Genomic DNA, 26,011 nt, shown 5'->3' with positions numbered 1-26,011 from the left:
GAGATTGGTAGTTTATTCTTAAAAAGCAGAAGTTACAGCACTACTAGCCCTGCATTCCTGCCTGGGGCCATCGCCTGGAGAGCACTGTTCAAGCTGTCCTAGTCCCCACCACTCCCTATTCCCTTTCTTCACTCATTCATATTCCTGACCAATCCCCTATTATAGGCATCTGAGGTTGCTAGCACTGGTCTTTAAAAATGGCAAGTTACTAATGGTTAAATTACTGCACCAGTAGGCAGAGGAAAAGGTAATCACTACATTTATCTCTTTTTCAGATTCAGTGCAGGACTGTCCACGTAACTGCCATGGGAATGGTGAATGTGTGTCCGGGGTGTGTCACTGTTTCCCAGGATTTCTAGGAGCAGACTGTGCTAAAGGTATGTGCCACTGCTTCCCTGCTATGGTTGGAAAACAGTCCCTCCCTAGGCTTCTCTGAGTGGGTAACAGAAGGGGCACCCAAGTAGCCTTCCCAACAAATTCCCTGGAGACATCTTGCAAGGCCATGCATGCCAGAAGGCATAAGCCTTTGGTAAAGAGTAGGCTTTGATTTATGACCATTGGCCAATGTACCTACAGGAGCAGGGCAGTTATCCTTGGCACTGAGGTGTGCTGAGAAGAAAGATGTGCTAAAAATGAGATGGTCGGATTTCCTGTAAAAGCAGAAGTGAATTACCATCACTCCTTTCTTATAATCATTAACTTCTATGTAATGGAAGATTAAGCATCTCAGGGTTAGTAAATTTCATTCATTCTGGCCAGCTACACTCTTAATCTAGGAAGCGCTATTTATCTTGGTGGAATCGGTTTTAAATTGTATTATTAATTTATCTACACTGCTATGCGCAGAATGGCTGGAGCCCTGAGATTCTTGGGGGAAAGGTAATATAAGAAAGAAAATGCTTCTCACAATAACAGAGAATTTAGGGGCTACACACCTTGCTTGCAAGAGACCTTCAGTGTGACCTTCAATGGCTCTCTCAGAGGCAGCTGTAATGAAGAGCAGAGCATCTCACACTTATACACAGGCACACACACAGACACAGACACAGGTACACAGATACACAGACACATAAGTGCATATGTCTAAATACAAGTAGGAAATTGAAACAAAACTCACAAAATGATATTTTACTCCATGTTTCTTTTCTATTCTATTTTGTTTTTTATTTTATTTTATTTTTTTGAGTCTCACTGTCGCCCAAGCTGGAAAGCAGTGGTGTGATCTTGGCTCACTGCAACCTCCCTGTCCCGGGTTCAAGCAATTATCCTGCCTCAGCCTCCTAAGAAGCTGGAATTACAGGCCTGTGCCACCACACCCAGCTAATTTTTGTATTTTTAGTAGAAACAGGGTTTCACCATGTTGGCCGGGCTGGTCTTGAACTCCTGACCTCAAGTCATCTGCCCGCCTCATCCTCCCAAAGCACTGGGATTACAGGCATGAGCCACTGTGCCAGGCCTCATTTTTTTTAAATACCAGTTATGACCCATTACACTGATTTTGCACCCACTAATAGGCCATATCAGAGTCTGAAAAATAGCGAAGGGACAGTTAAGTGCACTTGCTGCAGAGTCAGCAAGTGGTTCCAATCCCAGCTCTGCCATTGGGTGTCTGGCATTAAGTGACTGATTTAACATTTCTGAACCTTGGTTTCCTCATCTAGAAAAGCGGGGAGTTACTTCCTAGGTTTATTGTGAGGATAGTGTAAGATAACACACGCAAAGCTCTTAGCAGGGTACAATAAGGCCTGAAAGGCCTTGACTTTCTTATTTAATTATGCATATTATTTTATGTATTTATATATGTAACTAATCTTCCCATTATTTTTATGTGTGCTTTATTAAAAGACCTTCCTGCCTTGACTTTCTGCAAGACAATCATTAGTGAAGCTGCTCTGTAAATGCTAAATAGTACCTCTCCTTTCCCACCCTCATCACAATTGCTCTGAAAAATACTATTTCAAATAGTCTCACTGTTTCAAAGATGTGAGGGTTCCAGCCTCCCAAATGCTGACAAGTGAAGGGGGCTTTCTGTACTTAAAGTTCTGGGTCTGATGGCACGTGCATGAGACTTAATTCCTAAATGACACCACTTATAGGCATCTCTTCCATCACGCAGTATGGTGAAAGCTTCGATAAACTTAAAAAGAAGACAAGGTTTGTAGTTCTCCTTGAAGAGGTCCTTCACATCCCTTGTAAATTGTATTCCTAGGTATTTTATTCTCTTTGTAGCAATTGTGAGTGGGAGTTCACTCATGATTTGGCACTCTGTTTGTCTGTTGTTTGTGTATAGGAATGCTTGTGATTTTTGTACATTGATTTTGTATCCTGAGACTTTGCTGAAATTGCTTATCAGCTAAGGAGATTTTTGGCTGAGACTATGGGGTTTTCTAAATATACAGTCACGTCATCTGCAAACCACAATGAGATACCATCTCATGCCAGTTACAATGGCGATCATTAAAAAGTCAGGAAACAACAGATGCTGGAGAGGATCTAGATAAATAGGAACGCCTTTACACTGTTGGTGGGAGTATAAATTACTTCAACCGTTGTGGAAGACAGTGTGGTGATCTACATTATGGATCTAGAACCAGAAATACCATTTGACCCAGCAATCCCATTACTGGGTATATACCCAAAGGATTATAAATCATTCTACTATAAAGACACATGCACATGTATGTTTATTGCAGCACTATTCACAATAGCAAAGACTTGGAACCAACCCAAATGCCCATCAATGATAGACTGGATAAAGAAAATGTGGTACATATACACCATGAAATACTATGCAGCCATAAAAAAGGATGAGTTCTTGTCCTTTGCAGGGACATGGATGAAGCTGGAAACCATCATTCTCAACAAACTAACACAGGAACAGAAAACCAAACGCCGCATGTTCTCACTCATAAGTGGGAGCTGAACAACGAGAACACAGGGACACAGGGAGGGGAACATCACACAGTGGGGCCTGTTGGGGGGTGGGGGGCTAGGGGAGGGATGGCATTAGGAGAAATACCTAACGTAGATGATGGGTTGATGGGTGCAGCAAACTATTATGGATGCGGCAAACCAGATGACAGGTTGATGGGTACAGCAAACCATATGTATATCTATGTAACAAAACTGCACATTCTGCACATGTATCCCAGAACTTCAAGTATAATTTTAAACATAAGGCAAGAAGCCGCCCAACAGCTCTCAGGGCTGTGTGTCAGGCGGGAAGCCGCCCAACAGCTCTCTGGGCTGTGCCAGGCTTAGTGCACTCTATCAATGGCAGGGAGCACATCAGCAAAGTGAACAGTGGAGACTGGACCTCCTCGCAGCGCCTCCCTCAGGCTCTGAGTGTCACTGATGGAGCAGGGAGAACAGAGAACAGCACATGCATCACCAGGCTGAGCGCTTTTCCTAGCAGAGGCTTTAAAGGAAGGAAAACCTCAGTGTCATTTGAATGGCTTTCCTTGCGTAATCTAATTTTCCTGGGAGTGAAAGCATTAATGAGAAGAAGGACAGAGTCGTCCTTTTATATGTGGCTGCAAATAGGCTGAACACTCAGCCGCACGGCCTGTGAGCTGTAAATGTATATTAACACTGACACACATCGATGTATTATTAATCCTAAAAACCATGTGTGCTCTGACTGCACATCCAGTTACTGGCCTTTTAAACCTAAGTACCCTGGCCATTTAAGAACCCTTTGCTTTAAATCCATTTGCAGATGAGCGTCCATTCTGCATTATGGATCTGTAATGGGGTGTCCATTTAGCTGCTTAAAAGGACTCTCAGTGTGTGTTTTGCATTCACCACCTGCACTGTGGCTGGGCGCACACTGCAAGTGTGCATTAGCCATGGTATATAATTGATCCTTGTGAAACAAATATTGAGTGGATGTTAAGAATAGTGACTCCTTCATACTCAGTCGCTGCTCCTGAAATCGGACTTTGAACCTGTATACTTTAATTTAGCTGTTCATGCACACAGTGGACAAAATTGAAGTGTTTAAAGAATAAAATTGCTTTTCCCCCTATTTCTCTGTTTATTCTGGGCGAAGCTGGTTGAAGAGTGTTAGGAGTAAGATTCTACCTTTTTGCCCTATAGATGTTTTTGCCTTAGTGTTTTTTAAATGGCCACAGTTTAAGCTACTTCATTGTTAACAAAGAGAACTTTCCCCTCATTCTAAAACCTTCTTTCCCAATCTTTGATCTTTCATGTATCACCTTTATTATTTCTGCCAGTTTCATGGAACATAAGTATTATTAATCACTTAACATACTTCTTTAAGTCAATTCATTATAGTTCTGTAGATTTTTCTTTTTTTTTTTTTTTTTTTTTTTTTTTTTTTGAGTCGGAGTTTTGCTCTTCTTGCCCAGGCTGACGCGATCTTGGCTCACGCAACCTCCGTCTCCCGGGTTCAAGTGATTCACCTGCCTCAGCCTCCTGGGTATCTGGGATTACAGGCATGCACCACCACACATGGCTAATTTTGTATTTTTAGTAAAGACGGGGTTTCTCCATGTTGGTCAGGCTGGTCTTGAACTCCCAACCTCAGGTGATCCACCCACCTCGGCCTCCCAAAGTGCTGGGATTACAGGCGTGGGCCACTGTGCCCAGCGATAAATTTATTTTAAAAAGAACAATGTCAAAACCAGAAAACTGGAAAAGAGAAAACTATAGGAAATGTTAGTGCCCCCATGAACCCTATCTAGAGAGTAACATTTTCACTTTGATTAGCATCTAAGCCAAGTCAGCTTCTTACACACTTATTTCACATCAAGAATCTCAAAAGTGGACTTGAGCACACATAAGCCTGGGATCTGGAGAGACTCAAGCCTTGAATACCCCAATTCATAACTATTGGCTCCTAAAATAACAAAATTCCTTGACCACACCTGCGGGATGAAATGAGAAACAAGTCAACACAAGCACACAGGTTTAACTGCACCAGGCTCAAGTGCAAAAATCTAATGATTAGCACCGAACTTGCTTCTGAAATGTTAAACCTATACTTCCAGTTGTTTTTAAATAACAACTAATAGCTTTTAAGTACTCAATATGCACCAGATATTGTGTAAAGTACTTAATATGTACCCTTGTCTTCATATCAATGATATGAGGTAAATTCTATTTTAACCAATCCTCCCCCCTACAATTTTTTAAACCTTATATTGAAATCAGTTTAGATTTGCAGACAAGTTGCACAGATAGAACACAGAGTTTCCATACAGAGCTTACCCAGCTTCCCCTATGTCCACATTTTAAATTTCCGTAACTCAGAGATCAAAGCTAAGACATTAACATCCATACAAAGCCATTAGCTAGTTTACAGACTTTTCCTAATTTTGCCCTTTGTTTCTCATCCAGGATCCCACATTGCATTTAATTGTCACATCTCCTTCATCTCTTTAACTTGACCAGTCTGTGACAGTTCCTCAGTTATTCCTTGCCTTTTATGACTTGGGCCTTTTAGAAGAGCATCAGTCAGGTATTTTGTAGAGTGTCTCTCAGTATGGGTTTGTCTGATATTTTCCGGTGATTGGATTGAGGTTATGCATTTTTAGCAAGATGCTATGCCCTACTCAGTGCATTACATCAGAGATGCACTTCTGATTTTAATAAGAAAAAAAGTAAAATGTGATTGTGTGTATGTGTGTGTGTGTGTGTGCCTTTGTTCCCCCTCACACATAAGGCAGGGAGGTGGGAAGTCTCGATCCCGTTGGTCCTGCACAATTTAGCAGTGGCTGCGACAAGTTGCCACTCACAAACAACTTTCGAGTTTAAGAAGCTGCTGACCGTTGGCAGGGAGTAACCCCAAGCCAACAGAATGAGGTACTCAGCTAGCAAGTGCAAAGACAGGTGCACCTGAGTCTCCTGCTCCCCAGAACAGGACGCCCATCTTCTGGCTGTGGGCCATAATCAGTGTCCTTCTTTCTTTTCTGGTTGGTTGGTTGGTTGGTTGGTTTTCTGAGACAGAGATTCGCTCTGTCACCCAGGCTGGAGTGCAGTGGCACGATCTCAGCTCACTGCAACCTCCTTCTCCTAGGGTCTAAACGATTCTATTGCCTCAGCCTCCAGAGTATCTGGGATCACAGGGGCATACCACCACACCCAGCTAATTTTGGATTTTTCATAGAGATGGGGTTTCACCATGTCAGCCAGGCTGGTCTCAAATTCCTGATCTCAGGTGATCCACCTGCCTCGGCCTCCCAAAGTGCTGGGATTACAGGTGTGAGCCACCAAGCCAGGCCTGTCCTTCTTTCTTGATGAAAACTCTTTAAGAAGCCCCAAACATAAGGTCCTCCCTCATCACAAATTCCCAATGACCTTTGTTACTTCACTGACAGCTGTGCCCAGGATGCCTTGAGCTCTGCCAGTTTCTGTGACTGCAGGCAGCCGGCAGACTCGGGCCCTCCTGCCAGGGGGAGAACTTGCCATGTTAGCAAGAGAGACTCCCATCACATCCAAGCGACTGAGTATGTGTCCAAGTGACAGAAATGCGGATTTACTCTCTTGACCTCACACTGAGCCTCCCGTGCCCTCAGATGTGCAGTGCAAATGGCAGCTCCTTGTGTTCTTATAAACCTGCCAGTCTGCATCAGGCATCTGAAGACATCCTTGCAGTGAATGGAGGAATCAGTCGGCATGCGTTTGCAAGAGTGTTCATTCCACAGCCCCCACCATCTCGGGGGCCCTGAGAGGCTCCAAAGGCAAAATGAAACTGACCCGCTCATGGAAATAACATGGAATGGATCTAACACATTGTCCTGAGTCAGTCTAGGGGACTGAACTTACTCGTGCATTCAGCGAATACTTGTGATGTGCCCACTAAGAGCCAGACTAGAGGGAGAAGCGAGGGAACCACAGGCTCTGCCTTCCGAGAGCTTCTGGTCTGATCAATTCATATTAAAAGCAATGGGGTAACGTAAATGGGAGCTCAAAATGCTGTGATGCGGACTTTGAATGCTATAGACATTCCAAAGGAGAAAATAAGAAAGTTTAGAAAGCAATAAAATGTGCGTGTTATAAATGGGGGAGTAAGTTCCCCTAGTGGGGTCTTTAAGGATCACTCCAACTGTGGAACTCACGCTGGGAGAGACATATGAAATTCAGGGACTTATTATACTCATAGATTCTAGAGAGGGAGCCACAGCACACATGCAGAGGGCTGTGTAGGACCAGCTTCAAGGGATCGGGTTCAGCCTGGCAGGTGGGAGCTGAGAAAAAGTGAGGGCTGGTGGCCAAGTGCCTTTATTGCCGAGTCAGGGTGGAGCAAAAGGCATAGGGTATTTTACTGGTGCATTTGAATGTCACTAGATCACAGTCAGGGAAGGCCGGAAGGGGAACCTGGGGCAGAGGCCGGCCTTATCACACAGGTGCTCCTGGTCTCCTGGGCCCTGAGAGACTGGGTTGTAAGGATACCTGTAAGGCATCATGAACATTTGAAGTTTTCAAAGTTTTAAAAAAAAAATTTTTTTTGCTGCAATATATATATTTTAATTCAAAGTGAATGGACAGTAATACACCGTAAATTCTTATTTTGACACTCACCAAAATAGTCACCTGGAAAACCCGCTTTTTGTGACAAAGTACAGAAGGTTTGGTCACATTTAAATCACTGGGAACTAGAGAGAAATACTATCGCAAACCGTAATAGACATTACATCCATAAAATTTTCCCAGTCCTTCTTGTAATATTGCACAGTGCAATTGCTACATGGCAAACTAGTGTAGCATAGGAGTAAAAGCAAAAACAAATAAACCAAAGAACAGTGGTGTGAATCAACAAACATAACCCATTAGCATCAGGGAATATGGAGAAAATGTGACCAAGAAGACTGAATAGTATAGAATTGCATTAATTGAGCAACTTAATAGGCAAGCTGTTCAGATCCACAACTTCAGGAAAAGTGGCATTTCTTTCCCAGCAATTTGTACCATTTTCCATCAGGCACCTCTCCTGTCCAGCAATAATTGTGTTTATTATTGAAGTTATTGTTTATTCTACAGTTTTTTTGTTATTACTATTCCCCTTGCACGGTTTTCTTATTACTGTAATGCTATTTGTTGTGGGCTAGAGGTTTTTTAATTATTATTCCTTTCCCTTGTATTTGCTTTTATGTGAAGGCTTTAACTTCAGGTGCTTCCTAGGATTGTTTGTAAAGCAGCCTTGCATTTCAGAAGAGAACTGAGGTGTCTGGGGTTTTTTTGTTTTGTTTTGACACTGGCTTCTCGGATGGATTATTTGGGCTGAGCTTGAGGCCTCAACCTGCAGCAGAAACTTAACACACCAGAGCCGTAGTTGTTAGGTAATGCGTATTTAATAGCTATTAGAAATGACAACTCCTGCTGCTAAACAGCTGTCAGTGGAGGCCCAGAAATGCCACAACCACAGGAACATAAAGTCTTCTCTCTAGGGGTTGGTTTCAGCTCCTACCCAGCTTCTGTGGAGCTTTGAAAGAAAAAAACAGGAATCCTGCCATTCTTCTCCTGTTAACTGGCAAAAGTACCCACCACCCAATTCCTCATGGCTACATGCCGGCACTAAAAACAAATCATCATCATCATCAGAGCTGACATTTATTGAGTTCTTACTATATATGCCAACCACTGTGCTGAACAACTATGTAATTATATCATTTCATCATCAGTAGCCCTAATTTATAGATGATTATCATCCCGTTTTATAGATGTGGAACATGAGGCACACAGAGTTTAAGTAACTTGCTCAAAATCACTCAGCAAGTAAGTGGAATTGTTGGGATTCAAACCAGGCAGTCTGGCCTGGACTTTCAACACTAGACTAGCCATGAGACTGACCTCAGAGGTGAGGCATAAAGGAATTTTGTCTTTGCAGGCATCTTGTGGGATGGTTACACACTAGAATTCTGAGTGGGAACCCAAGTAAACTTTTCAGGAGAGGAAACAAGAGTTTCCTAGGTAGAAAGTGGCAGAGCCAGGGTTTGAAACAAAAGCTCCTGGCCAGGAGCAGTGGCTCACGCCTATAATCCCAGCACTCTGAGAGGCCAAGGCAGGCAGATTGCTTGAGCCCAGCAGTTCATGACCAGCCTGGGCAACGTGGTGCAATTGCATCTTTACAAAAACTATGAAAATTAGCTGGGCATGGTAGTGAAGCCTGTAGTCCCAGCTACTCAGGAGGGTGAGTTTGGAGGATTGCTTGAACCTGGGAGGTGGAGGTTGCAATGAGCAGAGATTTTGCCACTGCACTCCAGCCTGAGTGAGAGAAAGAGAGATAGAGAGAGAGAGAAATCTTCTGACCTCAGAGCCTGATGTTCTTACCCTCTCTCCTCCCATCACCTGCCAACTCCTGTTCCATCGACCTCCAACAATCCCTGCTCCATTTTTCCTCTCTATCCTTACAGCTGGATTTTTCTATATAAATATTAAGTTGTGGGAGCCACTGCCCTGCTCACTTGGCCACCAGTCTCTCCATGATAGTATTTCTCCTCCCCACCTCCAGAGTTCTCCCAAAGCTCTTAGGGGCATGTCACTACTCTCCTCAAACACCTTCGGTGGCTCCCAGTCGCCTCTCACATGGTTATAAAAGCTTTGGTTTAAAGACATGGATCTGAAGAGATTGTTGTCAGTGTGTATTTCCAGGTTCCTCCCCCATGCCAGCCAATCTGACCTGTAGGACTGTGTGCAGCTCAGGAATGCCCCTTTTTAACAAGTCCCCTGGGGGAGTCTGATGCAGGTGGTCAGGGGCCACATTCCGAAAATGAAAATCACATTTCTTAGAATGATATCCAAGGTCATCCATGATCTGAACTACTCTCACACTGTCATCTCCCACTGAAACCTGAACACTCACTCTAAGTTCCCGATAGTCACCCCTCATAAAGTGTGAGGCCCTGCTTCTTCCTCTTTGCTCAGGCTGTTTTCTCAGCTGGAATGTTCGCATCAATCCCAGCCTTTCCTATCAAGCTGCTGCTCCTCATGGAAGGCCATGCTCACAGTCGCCACCTCCCTGAAGCACCCTCAGATATGACTGTGCAGTCACCTGGGCTTGGCAACATTGCAGCAGCGGCCCCTGCCACATGCCAGCCACCTCCTCTCCAGGTGGTTCTCCTGCTCATGACAAGCTTCCAGCAGTCCCCCTGGTACCTCCCTGTATTTAGTTTGGTACCCAGGACAAAATATGTGCTTGTTAAATGTCTGGTTACTTGAATAGAGGAGGCAAGGCTTATAAAGATGAAATATGACTGGAAAATGTCACAAGAACCAAAGCTAGTGCTAAAGAACAAGGTTCTAATTTGTCAGATCAATTATGCAGCAATAAGTCAGTCACCTTTGAGGCACGGAGGGAGGGCATGAGCAAAGGAAGGAAAGAAGGAGGAATGAAAAAAGAAGGAAAGGAAAAGTTTACAGAAAAGAAATGCCATTTATTCCACAATGTACATGCATTGCCTCATAATAGCAAAGTGATTAAGAAGGAAAGCTGTAGAGTTGGAATTTTCTCGGTTTGAATTCTTGCTGCTCTAGTTAACCGTACCCATTTCAGAAAATTACTTAACCCCTCTGAGCCTCAGTTTTCTCATCTGTAAAATGGAGACAACAGCTATATTTCCTATTACCTTGCTGTGAGGACCAAAAAGTAAATACATGGAAACTTTGTAGAACCATGCTTGGCATATATTAAATGTTAGCCAGTATCCACCTTCACAAGCCTTTGAAATAATTCATTATTATTATTCCTATTTTACAGTAAAAGAAACAAAGACTTAGAGAAAGTAAGCTATGTCCCCAAGGTTACATAGCAGGGCCATGTCTGCCTGGTTCTGAAGCTCGTGCCCTGATAGCCATCCAGGAGAGAGAGATGACAGGAAGACCCCCTGAATCCAGGGCAGTGTGACCACTCCTGAAGTCCTCAACAATAAGTACTGCCAGCAGCTGGGGTTCTCTGAGCCCCCTCTGACTCTGCCTCACAATATGCTCTCCTGTCTCCCATTAATAGACATCTTCCTCTGTACCGTGGAGAACAATGACAAAGGTCTTCGTCCCCTCCCTGAGGGTGGATGGTCCTCCCCATCACCAGGAATGCCTCCCTCAGAGCTTCCTTCTCTCTCCATGAAGGAGGCTCAAGTCCCAGCTGTCCTTCCTGAGACAGCCAGGGCTGCATCCTAGCTCCTTCAAACCTTCCATCATTCATACCCATCTCCTTCTACCACCCCATCGTGCCCTGAAATCCTCATTAATGCAGACAGGCCATGGGCCATAGCTGCTGCCCAAAAGAATGTCCCTCAGCCCACCACAGCTGGATGGCCAAATCCCACCTCTCTTTCCTCCCACCCCTGACCTGAAGAAACGTACAGGGATTCTTTGGCAACAAAGGCCCAGGAGCAGGAGCTTGAAGCAGGTGCACTTGGTATATGCTTTGCAGAAAGCGACTGAGCAGACACCCTTGGCAAAGTCACCTTTGATAAAATAGCATAAGAAGAATCGCCACCACCTATTGAAGATCAACTACATGCCGGGTGCTGTGCAAAGGGTTTTAAGTGAATTCTCTCATTTCATCCTTATATCATACGTCATGATCATCTCTGTTTCACAGCTAAAGAAATTGAATCTCAGAGAGATTCAAGACCCTTGCCCAGGTATGGTTTTTGAACTATGTTCTTACCCACTGGATTAGTGATACCCACACTGGAGCCCTTGTTGGAGTCATCTGTTAACACACAGATTGCTGGGCTTCACCTGGAATTTCTGATCCAGTAGGTCTGGGGTACTAGATCAGGATTTTGTTAAATATCCAAATGCTCAGGCCTCATGCCAGACATTCTGAGTCAGAAGCTGCATTCTAACAGGGTCCCAGATGACTCCCATGCACATTCAAGTTTGAGTCTAGATAAATTGCCCTTGAACTCTGCTCAGACTGCCCAAAGAGAACAGAGATCGAGGCAATCACATCACTTTTGACCTCTCATCCCCCTGGCTTGCCAAGCAGGCATGGAGGAGCCCTTTCTTCCCCAGTTTGGAAATTACAGTGCACATTATTTGGTGGCCACATGCGAGTCCATGCCTGCAAGCTCCAAAACACGGCTGCCCGTGATGTTTCTCGCGGCTGTTGCATTACCAAACAGAAATCACTTCGCAGGGCTTCAGTCCGTCAGCCCTCCCCGAAGTTAAATTGCTTCTGAGACTAAAAACCCTTCTTTTTTTTTTCCTTTTTAAACTACTAGATGAGTAGCAGAGCAGCCCTGGAAGTCAGAATACCTAACCCTAGGGAGACGTGATGCACACAGAGTTGGGCAAATCCTGTGGTTTATGGGAAAATCTTTTGTGCTGGGAAATAAACCAGTCTTTAGAAAGAGGTCAGCTGGGATGGGGGACAGGGAAAGGACGCTTTACCCTATCTTGTCTCTTTACAAAGTGACCAGTTGGAACAGTTTTCTCCCAATGAGAATAGTGATAATAAAATCCTATCTAGTGATGTCTGTGTGCCAGGCTCTGTGCACAGCACTTCACATCATTATCTCATTTCCTCCCCTTGGAAACACTATGGGGTAAGTCCTGCAGAATTCTTATCCTACTTCAAAGATAAAGCAATCAAGGCTGAAAGCAAAGTATCCATAGTCACACAGCTGGCAAAAACAAGGGAAAGAGGAAAGGAAATTCAGGCTGTCTAACTCATAAGCCTGCACCACGTCCAGAACCGTTCTGCCTGCTGAGAGGCAGCATTGGATGAAACAGACCCCTCATGCCTTCAAGAAGCTTCCATGTTTGCAGGTAATAGGACGCCAACAACTTGCAAATTCATCTTGATGCTCCAAGTACAACAGAAGCGTAAACCTACTTCCGTCTGGACTTGAGTTGCAGAAAAGCTTACTACTGTGTACTCTGAAGAATCTAAATATTCATTATGTAATAATGCTGTTCAGTGTGACACACACACATACGCACAACAACGGAGACTTTTCTAAAGAACAGCTTAAGTACTTATCGATTGAGAACTTTTATAACTCTCAAAATGGAGGCATCCCCATAGCTCTACAGGTATTTTAAATGAATTGAATTAATCATAGGCTTAAAAGTCTCTTGCGATCTTCGTTAACTTCCCTGGGTTTAATTAAAACATCTGTGCACTTTTAATTTATCGATTCATCCAACTCATATGTCATGTTTTTAACACACCCCAGCATGCTCTGCATCATTTTTAACCCGATTTCCACTTAACTAAAGCAATTAAATTCACCCCGGATTAATTAAAGCATCTATACTTTCGTGCTTAAGTCAGCGTGTGCTTCTTTCCCCACATGGCTCCTGAATGTCAGAGATTTGACACACCTGATGAGTTTTTTGTCCTTCTGGAAATTCTTCCCTGAATCACTTTCTTGCTTATTAATGTGCCATTTGACAGAATGGGAATGAGGAAGTTGGTGTAGCTGAACTTTGGCCCTCTGAGCCAGGGACTCTGACCCCATCTGTCACAATGCACCATCTGGTTTCCTCTCTTTACGGGGGTCCTGCCAACTCTTGCCCCCACTGAAACCAACTAAAGTGTCTGAGTACTCTGGGCAGGAAGGTGGCAGGGGTGGGGGAGAGGGCTGTTCAGGTCAGAGGTGAGCATCACACTTAGGATGGCTGGTGATCTTTTCATTTGTATTTCATAATCACTGCTAGCTCTCTTTCCAACTTCGTCTCTCTCTCTCCTTCCCTACATATACAGACCTTTATAGCTCTGCCCATTTAATAGGTCAGGAAAACTGAGATGCCAAGGTCAACAGACTTCCCGCTTGGACATGGTGAGCCAGGGAGCTGTCCACAGAGTGACAAATCATCTCCCTGAAAACTAGATTTGATTTGCACCCATCCACTGGGATGGAGAGAGCCTATCCCCTCAGCCATGGCAGCATTGGGTGTAAGCAGCCTTATTTTTTTCCCCAATCAGATAAGCCAAAAATATTTCTCATCATTTTTATCTGTACTTACTTAATTTTGAATGAAGCTGAGTATCTTGTCTTACCTTTATTGGCAACTTATATTATTTCTGATATGTGCTTTGCCTAGGTTTTCATTCATCTTTTTATTAATTTGCAAGAGTTCTTTGCGTATTTCAGATATCAAACGTTATGCTGTAAAACATGAGAAAAAATATTTCTTCTCAGAGTTGCTTGTCCCTTAATTTTGCTTAGGGTGTCCTTTGTCACAGAGAAGATATTAATTCTCTGTAATCAAATCTGATCTTCTGTTCCTTCATGGTTTCTAGAATTTATGTCTTACATATCTCCCTCCCAGGAAAATAAAATTAGTCTCCAGTATTTTTTCTAATACGTTTGTAGTTTTTGTTTTTCTACTTAGGTCATTAATTTGTATGGAATTTTTTTTAACTTTTACTTCAAGTTCAGGGGTGCAAGTGTGGGTTTGTTACATAGGTAAACTTGTGTCGTGGGGGGTTGTACAGATTATTCTATCACTCAGGTATTAAGCCTAGTACCCATTAGTTATTTTTCCTGATCCTCTCTTTCCTCCCACCTTCCACCCTCCAGAAGGTCCCAGTATGTGTTTTTTCCCTGTATATGTCCATGTGTTCTCATCATTTAGCTCCCACTTATGAGAATATACAATATTTGGTTTTCTGTTCATTAGTTTGCTAAGGATAATGGCCTCCAGCTCTATCCATGTCTCTGCAAAGGACATGACCCCATTCCTTTTTATGGCTGCATAGTATGGAATTTATTTTTGAATACAGTGTGCAGTGGGGGTCAAATTTTATTACTTAATTTTCTACCAGATGGATTGCCAGTTGCAAGGATCTTGCTAGAAGAGAAATTCACCTTTCTGACACTGTTTTGCTCAGCACCAAGTTAAGTCCACAACCTCAAAAGCCAATGGGGTGGCCTTTGGAGTTTTGGTTTGGGGGGTCACCGATCTTTGTTTACCTGGCCTCCGTGACCCAAATATTACATCCTCAATTGCTTCAGGAGGAACAATGCATCTTCTTTTTTCCATCACTTATCCTCTACCACCTAACCAAGCTACTAACCCATGTGAGTTATTCATCACTGTTGCTGACTAACTGGGATATAAGGCAACCAACTATTAGTGCTATTTTGACAATTCGCTTAGAGTACTAGCTTCAAGTATTCTCACCTCTCTTTTCCAAAGAAATATTGAAACAGACTTCAGCTGGGTGTAGTGGCTCATGCCTATAATCCTAGCACTTTGGGAGGCTGAGGCAGGAGGATCACCTGAGTTGAGGAGTTCGAGTTCAGACAGGGCAACATAAAGAGATCCCATCTCTACAGAATTTTATTTTAATTAGCCAGGCATGGTGGTGCACACCTGTGGTCCCAGATGCTCTGGAGGCTAAGGCAGGAGAATTGCTTGAGTCAGGGAGGTAGAGTCTGCAGTGAATAGTGATCCTGCCACTGCACTCCAGCCTGGGTGACAGAGCAAGACCCTGTCTCCAATAAATAATAATAATAATAATAATAATAATAATAATAAAAATAAAATGAAATAAGTATAAAACAGACTTCAAATAATTTTTAAATACATTATTTGAAATTCCCTCTACACATCTAGTCCAGCCCACAAATTATTTGTCAAGATGCAGTCATTTTCGCTCTGCTTTTATGACTGAGCCTCTCCAATATCCTTAACTTTTCTCCATGTATTCTCTCTACTGCAAGCTCCAAGTGGACAGGTGGCTTCTCCTGTTACTTCCCACCGAGTATATAACACTGATCATTCATCTCATCCCTTACAGAGAACTTCGTGGAGGCTGGGGGGCAGGGGGGTGGGCGGGGGAGCTTCAGCTGGATCATTAAAATGAGCTTTATACCATTTAGGTGAATCTAAATTCTGTCATTTTTTTGTCATCAGCCTGTTAACCTGTCAGTTGTTAGTGGTAGTGGTAATTTATTTTTCTTCTGTGGGAGTCTTAGAGCTTCCATTTACTAGATTTAGTAAAACAGGAAGAGTCAATTTGTACAAACATTTTAATTAATTTTACATAGAAGCTTGAATGCACAATATTCTGCTCCCGTAAGCCTTAGGAAGAAGAGAGACATGCGGAGACACAAAACGCTCCACTTTCATACCTGACCAATCACAACCAACTTCCTCCCACACCAGAAAAGACTGGAAGAAGAAAAAATGAAATCTTTCCATTAGTATGATTTGACATACGTCTGGTGGTTGCAAGTGTTTGTGTGTGCTTGTTTAAGACCTATGGCATTTCTTTATTTTATTAGCCCTTGAAGTCATATTGGAGATTGAGATGGAAATTTTATAAGGGAGCATCTGTTCATTTGCCTACCAAGTGTCAGCTACTCCTGTGAACCATACATGTTATCTCACTTAATCCTTCCATCAATGCTGAAAGACAATTTTTTGAAGGGGAAATTGGGTCTTTGAGAGGTGCAGTAATCTTGCCAAAATCCACAGCTGGTAAGGTACACACTTGGTTTCGAACTCAGGCCTTTCTGGCACCAAAACCCTTGCTACTACCACTTCTGCTCCATAATACTTCTTGGCACAGAGTAGGCAGTCAGTGTCATTTTTCTATAACCTGTCATAAAAAATAATGCAGCTTGTGTGATAGTAAAAATATAAGACTTATTAGTACAAGAGCTTCCCCATTTCACATCCAGCCTCTTGAATAAAGATCAGCCTGAGCCTCAGATACTGGGATGCCCTGGGTTGAGTTATGTCTGAGAATGAATCAGTTGCCCCAGAGGGAAGGTGCTCTCCATGCAGGACACCCCAGCCGCCACTGGAGGGAGCTCATCTGGTGTTTCTGCACTCTGCCCCATGGCAACTGGATTACTAGAAAGTCTCGCTCCCCTGATGTGCCGCCTTCCACTTCTTTGTATGGCATAAGCGAAGCCCATCGAGTGTCCTGCTTTCCAGTGAACATCACAGTGTTTTGCATTTTTGACCACACTCCCAGTGAGCATGCAGCAAACCCTGAAGGAAGGCTGCATTTGGAAGGTGGAGAACTCTCTGACCTATTTTTTATTTTTTTCACTGAGTAATTTAAGTAGGTCAAATTTTAAATTTGATTTCCCAAGCACCTGGTTTTAAATAAAACCCATTCTTACCTTCTAGACAATCCTATTTTTTTTCTATTTGAAGTTTATGCAGAAGAGGAACAGTGTCACTATGAATAAAGAAAATAATTCGGCGAGGCACAATGGCTCACACCTGTAATCCCAGCACTTTGGGAGGCCAAGGCGGGTGGATCACCTGAGGTCAGGAGTTCGAGACCATCCTGGCCAACATGGTGAAACCCCGTCTCTACTAAAAATACAAAAATTAGCTGGGCATGGTGGCAGGCACCTGTAGTCTCAGCTACTCAGGAGGCTGAGGCAGGAGAATCACTTGAACCTGGGAGGCAGAGGTTGCAGTAAGCTGAGATCATGCCACTGCACTCCAGCCTGGGTGACAGAGCAAGACTCTGTCTCAAAAAAGAAGGAAGGAAGGAAGGAAGGAAGGAAGGAAGGAAGGAAGGAAGGAAGGAAGGAAGGAAGGAGAAAGAAAAGGAAGGAAGGAAGGAAGGAAGGAAGGAAGGAAGGAAAGAATTTTATCTATATTTTTTATCAATTAAAAAAGACAAAACTTTTGCACCTTACTTTCCACCCTCCTCCACCTTTTGGGAGGAAGGAGGATGTAATCAGAGACTAGTGTTGGTGATTTGATGTAACTTTCTCTACCATCCATGACAGCCCATCCAATATATAACCCTTAGGTCAGAGAGTCAGAAACAGCCCTTGGAAGCTCATCTAAGTACACTTTGTGCAACCATACTTTTCACTGTTTTTTATTTCAGTGCAGGGCTGGAAGGGGGCTGAGAAGTGATGTTGATTCTAGTCTTCCCACCAGGAAATACCTTCACTGTTACCTAGATCAGAAATGACAAGTAGGTTTTCTCTTGAATACCAACTCTGCCTGCCTGCCGGTCTCAGCCTGGGCACTGCATTGACAGTTTTGAGGCTCTGTCTAGGCTCAGGGGAACAAGATGCCGTGATCAATTAGTGATGTCTGCAGTGGTGTGGAAAGGTAGTACTGTAGTTCATACGCACACACTTGCCATCCCTGACCTAGAGCTTAGCATGAGTCTCAGGAGGAACTGGCATGGAACAAACTTACTGTCTTAAATCCCTCTCAAAACTTTAAGAGAGTCCAGAGTTTCTCATGCTACTTCATATTTGCATGTTCCCTAATTTAAATCTTGAGCACCCTGAGTTCAAAGCTCTCTTTCTACCCTCTCTTAGACAATCAGCCTCTGTAGCAACTCTGTACAAACTCCTCTGTTTAAGCATCCTGGAGATAGAGAGTATGATCCCTACATTTAGACAGTTCATCTAAATTCAATGTGCAGCTTTAAAGTTCTCACTTTTGAACTCATTCTTCTTCTCTGGTACATTCATAAGGATAAGATTTCTACAGAAAATAGCGCCCCCAATAGTTTTGGCAACTGTCCTATTATAAAGCATTTTGAGGGGAAATATCCCCTTCATTGTATGTCAACTATTGAGATAGTTCTATTTCAAATCAGTTTGCAATTAAGGTCAAACATGCACTTCCCCAGAAAAAGACATTGTGTTTACAGCATGAGATTCACTCCAGGGACTGTTCTTCCCACGTCTTTCATAAATGGCCATTTAGTGCTTGCCCACAACCCCCTACCACTGGGAAATCTCTGAATATCAGAAACACAGGAGAAATGTTTACCTAATCAAGCCACCATTGATGAATGTAGCAACAGAAGGAAATCAACAATGATAAACATACTCCCTGTCTTGAATAGCTGACTATATCTTTGGGAAATTAGATATGCACAGAGGAAAGTTAATTTCCATAAAAACTACATAGAAACATGACAACAAAAGGGGATTCATGAGGCTGGGTGGGGCAGGTGACTAGGAAGTGACATGATTAGGTATGCCATCGCTGCGTGGCACAGGGAGCTCACCCAGGTTGTAGATGTGTATACACACACATGCAGAATTCCTGTGACCTGTGCATTCCAAACCATGGATAACACCAGGAGTCATTGAAACACCTGTGTCCATCGTTTCTGAAGGCCTCCAAATGCCACTTCCATAGCCGCAGGATTTTAGGCCCAAATTTGAAGGCAGACTAGGAAGTTAGGCTCTTTACAAACTGATGTGGAAGTGAGAAGTCCAAGACCTGAAGGAGACTGACCACTGAAATCCCATTCTTGATGAACTCTGAAAGGCGGGAGTTGGCACCTATGAGGCCAAACTGATTAAAGCTGTAGGTAGTCTCCTCCCAGACAATCCCCACTGATTTTCCAACCTTCTTCCCACCAACAGATGGAAGAGGGTACAGCTGAAGGGTGAACTGCTAGAAATTTCATGTCTTCAGCCTACCTGCCCCCTTTCCTTTTTTTTTAATAAGTCAAGCATATTTAATCATTATACTTTATTATACATATTACACTTTGAAGGAGGCACAATGACAGTAGTCTGTCCTTATCCTCAGGGCATACATTCCAAGACCCCCTGTGTGTACCTGAAACCACAAATGGTACAAACCCTACACATACCATGTTTTCCCTACACATACCATGTTTTCCCTACACGCACATTTCTAGGATTAAGTTTAATTTATAAGTTAATCTCTTACTTATAAGAGTAAGAGATTAACAATAATAATAAAATAGAACAATTAAAGCAGTAGCTGTAACATAAATTATGTGAATGCAATTTCTCTCTCTCTGAATTCCTTACTGTACCGTATTCACCTATTTTCAGACAGCAGTTGACCACAGGTAACTGAAACTGAAAGTGAAACTGCGGATAAAGGGGGAACTACTTCATTTCTTCATGGTATAGATAAGAACACTGAGGCAGTGAGACTTTTAGTGGCTCAGCTGTGTCTCATCTCCCCTTCCTTTTTAATAGGCATAAACTTATTAGGAGTAAGAGTCGACTGATCTGAGGGTGAAATAATCAGCAAAATGGATTCTAACCTCCAATACCAACAACAGAACAACAATAAGTACTTCAGTGTCACTTAGTGAAGGACACCACTTCAAAGTTGGGCCAACCTGGTTCCCCGCTGGGCATCCCTGCTTGTGAGCTGTGTGACTGTACATGTCACTTCCCCCGTCTGAGCCTCACCTGCAAAAATGGGAACCACGATTGTAGCCTCCACCTCATAGGGTGATTATGATGATGAAATCATGAATTGCACATAAAGCCTTCTTTCTATACCGTGCCCAGCACATAACAAGCATTTAACTGGTGGTAGCCGCTGTTATCAGTAGCACTTATGTTGTTTATCTGGCAATGGTTCTGCACCTCCACAGCCAGAATCCCCAACCTAGAACACTGTAAGCCAAGCCCCAAGGCCAGACAGCTCTACCTCCTTAGACTGCCACCGCCCCTCAGATGCTGACCCTTCGTGACCTGGTGCTCTGTCTTTGGTTTGTGCAGCTGCCTGCCCTGTCCTGTGCAGTGGGAATGGACAATATTCTAAAGGGACGTGCCAGTGTTACAGTGGCTGGAAAGGCGCAGAGTGCGACGTGCCCATGAATCAGTGCATCGATCCTTCCTGCGGGGGCCACGGCTCCTGCATCGATGGGAACTGTGTCTGCTCTGCTGGCTACAAAGGCGAGCACTGTGAGGAAGGTAAGCCCTCCAGTCTCTGGGCTAGGCCGCAGTAGGGGGAGGTGTTTGCAGGGCCCGACCTTTGCTAATGAGCCCAGTCCCGGGCTGCGTGTTTTGCAGGAGAAGTTTCAACATTTTGCACAAAAAGCTTCAAACTCTTTTGCTTTGATAAACTTCTTTAGCTGTAGAACAAGAAAGGCCTCTGGAGATGGTTCAGGAAGAAACGTTTTGTTTTACTCTCCTTTATAGAAATTAATTCCTTTTCTCTTTCACCTTTTTCTCTTTCAATTGCTCTCTCTGCCTTTGTCTTTCTGTCTTCTGTTTCCTTCTACTTTTCCTCCCCTCCCTTCTCTTTCTTTTCCTCTTTTGTTCCTTTCCCTCGCCCTATCTTTCTTCCTCTTTTCTCCTGCTTTATTTAGTAATTGGGAATTACTAAAGCTATTCAGAGAAAAGAAACAAGAATTCCTAAGCCCCTTGCCTCCATTCCAAACAAAAAGCTGTTTGTTGTTGTTGTTGCTGTTACTAACTCTTCCTGGTAATCTAAGACCCATTTATGTCTGTGTAAATATTTCACCAAAAATTAATATCAACAGACAGCAATCAGGCTTGAAAGACTATAGGTTTTTTATGTCATTTAGAAAAACCATGTAGGGCAAATTAGCCTGGTTTACCTACAATTGCACAAAACTAGAGGAGAGTGAGAGTGCAGCAAGAGGGATGGGATTTGATGGATCCTGAAACTCTCACCCTGGCAGATACGTAAGGGCCTCTCACACACATGGGTGAAAATCAGGGATATCATAAACTGAATCTAATCTGACAATATGGTCAGAGATCAGGCCTGGACATCAGGAGAGGGGGACATAGAAGAGGGGATCCAGGAACAGGGAGAAAGAGCACCTCTCTGGAGGGGATCCAAAAGCAGCTCTAACTAGTCCTAGTTACCTTGATCAGTTATTTGAGATAAATTATTTTGTGCCAAAATGTTGGGACTGATTTGCAGTAGCTATAAGGCAAGAGAAAGCCATGCTGCCTGTCAGCCTTCCTGCTCTGTATTTGCCCTTGCACAATATGGTCTCTGGTTGCCCATTGATTACTTCTCACCATACAAAGAATTGGCCACAGCTGGTAGGAAGGTACGCTCATAGACCCTCTCAGCCCCTTGCCCATTCCCCAATCTCTGAATTGGCTTCATCATTGTCTTCCAGCTGAGGCTCCTTTTGTCTAAGTCAATCTCCCAGTGAAATGTCCTCACACAACTCAAACAGCCCTTTTCCCTCCCGTGTCCCCAATAGAAATAGAAGTATCAACTTGCCCAATAAACTAAGGGGGAAAAGTGAAGCCCCTGCCTATTCTGCATGAACTTGAGGTAACCACCCAAGATGTCCTCATAAAAAAAGATCCTGTTGGATGCCATATGCATTCTGTGTTCCTCATGGCCAGGCTAACAAGGGATCTCAGGTTTTATGAGGTTCTCAGATGCTAATTGATTGATTCTTTCATCCCCACAACAGTGGATCTCCAGAGTTCCATACAAAATAATCAATCATCACAGCTCTCACCACAAAGTAATGACAGTGCTTTATACTTAGATATACCCACACAGGGTTCCCTTATGAAACCCCGTATTTCATCGTTTTTAGAACTATGGCTACCAAAAGTCAGCTTCTATAACATTATTCCTCTAAGATTTTTCAATATATCAGCAGTAATGCCCTTAATGGGGCCCAGAAGTCTGACCCCCAGATCTTCACTTGCTCAGTTCTCTATATAATTTTTCCTCTATTATAAAAGGTAGCCTCCCTATGTCTGCATCATAAAAAATTGGGAGTTTGGATGGAGGAAATACTGATTTAATAACCCTGCTTGAAAGGTTAAAGTTCTTAAAGATAAATGGATTGCAGGAGGCAAAGCTGCATTCGCTGAAAACATAAGAGAGGCCAATAATATGACAAGAAAGGTTAAAACGACCTTTTGCATGCATCATTTGGAGAAAGGAAAGTGCTAGGGCAACAACATTGCCAGTCTTCGAATTTTTTCTCTCCAGTAAAGATTATACACAGCTGTATGCATGGAATCTCAAGTGACTTCTCAACTTTCTCACTATCCCACCCAGTCTTATTTAAATGTTCAGAGTGAATTAACCATCCAACCAAACAAGCCACGTGAATCATTATGAAAGGATGAAATCTCCTCTATTGATTTCTGCTACCCAAAAAAAATGAACCGAGGTGATTCATACGCTGTTTTCAAAATAGGAAATGGAATCAGAAAGTCTGGATCAGCACTTTTTCTTCAATTTAGCTTTTTTATTTCTGATATTCATCATAGTCCTAACATTCAAACAATTTACCTGAAATGGCCATGGCAACTAAATCAATAGTTGCCATCCCTTCGTTTTTCCTGCATAAACATGGTTGTACTATTAACAAATTTGCACAAGAAAATTAAAGGATGTGTTCGTGAGGTTTCATTCAATGATGTCTGGGGGAGTGGGAAGGTGATGAGAGAGGAATTGACATATTAGTTTAAGTCAGCCATGTTTTCATGTCAGTTTCATGGTTGAGTCATTTTTCAATGACATTTAACTTCATAAATGTAATTCATGGTTCTTCAGGGGCTTATAGTACATATTGTTTGTAAAACTCCTTGACCTCCTTTTTTATCCTTAGGGATAGAAATTGCATTCACAACCCTTTTTTGTCAAACCTACAGAGGGCCCAAGACTAAATGAGTTCTAATGATTTCAGCTGCCAGGGGGCTGGTGTTTCGAGGCACATGGTACTTAGCTGGTAAAGGCCACTGTCCCCTTTTAAGTGTAACACTGTTTCTATTTATAAAGCTTCGTAAAATGCCATAGTCCCTCCTGCCTGCTAAAGACTCTAAGGACGTGGCCACAAGACCATCTTAGAAAATTGGAACCAAATTTAAAATTCGTAGTAAAACTGCTCCTCTTGAAGTTTGAATTTAGTTATTCCATCCACTGCTGTAATTATATAGCACAAAGGGCATATTTACTGGTATCACTGACCAGAGAAAGGGTTAACTCATATTTTTAGATACAATAAATGGTTTTTTTTATGGCATTCTAGTACCAGTGCTAATAAATCTCTGTGGATTTTCCTCCTTCCTTTATACCATAATTCAGGATAGAGAAGAGAGAGCTAATTTATCTGGAAGAAAAATGCCATTTTCATTTTTTTTTAGTGTATTACTTTTTATTATTTCATCCTTCTAAGAAAAAGATTGTGATTTTTTTTTGGAAAGCTCCTAGCTGCTGGCACCTCACCAAATATTTTAAATGGCTAACTATAGGTTGAGAGCAATTTTTGAAGCAACAAGCCACAAGATATTTTTGTGTATATTTTGATATTTGCCTTATTAGAAATGAGGGCAGAGTGAAAAACTAGAACTTCAGAATTTCCTTTATTGGAAGAATATAAACATGATGCATTCTGAATGAATTTGTTCGTAATTTACAGATCCCCAAATATGAATTTTTTCCAAAAACAAGAAATCGTTAGCACCATTTCTCTTTCCCATCAGTCCTTTCTCTACACAGGAAGGTTGTCCCATCAATGACAAGTGCTTATAGCACAGTCTGTCCTTCATTCTTGCAGCAACTGTGTATTGAACACCTAGTATATTCCCTTACCTGTGCTAGGCATGAGACACCAAAGGCCCTGCACAGCTCTTTGTCTTTTTTTTTTTCTTGTTCTTTTTTTTTTTGAGAGGGAGTCTCACTCTGTCACCCAGGCTGGGGTGCAGTAACATGATCTTGGCTCACTGCAAGCTCCGCCTCCTGGGTTCATGCCGTTCTCCCCCCTCAGCCTCCAGAGTTGCTGGGACTAAAGGCACCGGCCACCACGCCTGGCTAATTTTTTGTGTTTTTAGTAGAGACAGAGTTTCACCATGTTAGCCAGGATGGACTCAATCTCCTGACCTCATGATCCACCCACCTCGGCCTCCCAAAATGCTGGGATTACAGACGTGAATCACCACGCCTGGCCCGCCCTTTGTCTCCTATGTGTTTGATGCTTTCAGCTCAAGTTTACGTTCAGATGAGCTCCACCACCCTAAATGGAGCAAATCTGAAGGTATCAAATGGGCTTATGTCATCAGGAGTTATATTCCCCGAGACAATGAATTCAACTGTAAAGTGATAGTAACAAGATTATGTAACATCATCATAAATATCTCCAACTAATAATAATAATAAGCAACTAAAATTCACCTCTGGGGGAGTGTACCCCTGATTTTTTTTAACCACTGTTTTTTCCCCATGCCTGAAATGGTTTTGAAATGACTTCCATAAATAATACCGTCCTAAGAATATGCAAATGGGATTGTGAGAAATATCTCTTACCACTGAAAATTATTATTTTTGCCTCAAGGGAGGGCTGCCCTTTGGAAACTTCTTGGAATATTGTGATTTCTAATAAGTCCAAATTTCTCAAGTCTGATGTCCCTCAGGACTGGTTAGTTTGTGGCATGGATAATCTAAATAATGTCATATTTAAATACACTATTAAAATACACTAATGGCTGAGCATGGTGGCTCACACCAGTAATCCCAGCACTCTGGGAGGCTGAGATAGGAGGATTGCTTGAGCTCAGGAGTTCACAACCAGCCTGGGCAACATAGCAAGACCCCATTTCTAGAGAAAAAAAAAAGCTTCGTTGGACATGGCAGTGTGTGTCTGTGGTCCTAGCTAGTTGGCAGGCGAAGGCAGGAGGATCACTTGAGCTCATGTGTTCAAGGCTACAATAAGCTATTATCATACCACTGCTTTCTAGCCTGGCTGACAGAGTAAGACCCTATCTCAGAAAAAAAAAAAAAAAAAAAAAAAAATAACAAAAAAACACTATTTTGTGCCCCATAGGGAAAGAAAAAAAGACACTCAGCATAAAAAATGTCTTAGGAGATCCTACAGAAAGCTGAGACCCTGAGGAATTACCATCTTAGTGTAATAGTGAATTATTTAGAGACCGAAAGTCTTGCATATTTCAATCTTGGCACTGTGCAAGGAAAGAAAACAAAATTTTCTGAGAATTTAAACCATAAGATGGCACGCATACACAGGAAGGATTTAATAACACTGTCAGTGTGGTCCATAAAAACCTCAAGAAGGTAAAAACCTCAAGAAGAGAATTCAAAGTGGTCCCAAGCTAGCTGTACCCCCAGGTGATGGAAGAAGAAATCCTTTAATCTGGGCCAACAGCCTGATTTGGAAGCCGTGAAAACAGGAGAAATATGTCATAATCAAATAAGGTGATGATACATCCACATTTGTCTGATCCACAAAGCAACATCTGAGCCCTCTGCTAGACCATCATTTCTCATTCAAACCACATATTACACAAAGAACCCTCTTCTCCAAATGACATTGCATCATTTCCTGAGAATACATAGG

The 26,011-nt window shown here is 42.7% G+C and overlaps 1 protein-coding gene across 11 annotated transcripts in view; it reads left to right on the top strand.

Annotated features, from left to right (window-relative positions):
• Positions 1 to 26,011, top strand: part of TENM2 (teneurin transmembrane protein 2) — a 702,758-nt gene that overhangs the window by 539,808 nt on the left and 136,939 nt on the right. For all 11 annotated transcript variants that reach the window (XM_038009398.2, XM_038009393.2, XM_073010537.1 and 8 more), the window contains 2 exons: positions 276 to 377; positions 20,424 to 20,618. In XM_038009398.2, the coding sequence (XP_037865326.2) occupies positions 276 to 377; positions 20,424 to 20,618 (297 nt within the window). The remainder of the gene's footprint in view (positions 1 to 275; positions 378 to 20,423; positions 20,619 to 26,011) is intronic.

This window comes from Chlorocebus sabaeus, chromosome 23 (genome assembly GCF_047675955.1).
Source record: "Chlorocebus sabaeus isolate Y175 chromosome 23, mChlSab1.0.hap1, whole genome shotgun sequence".
In the NCBI taxonomy this organism is placed as follows: domain Eukaryota; kingdom Metazoa; phylum Chordata; class Mammalia; order Primates; family Cercopithecidae; genus Chlorocebus; species Chlorocebus sabaeus.
The sequence above is the reverse complement of the archived record's forward strand: the minus strand, read 5'-3'. Positions and strand labels throughout refer to the sequence as shown.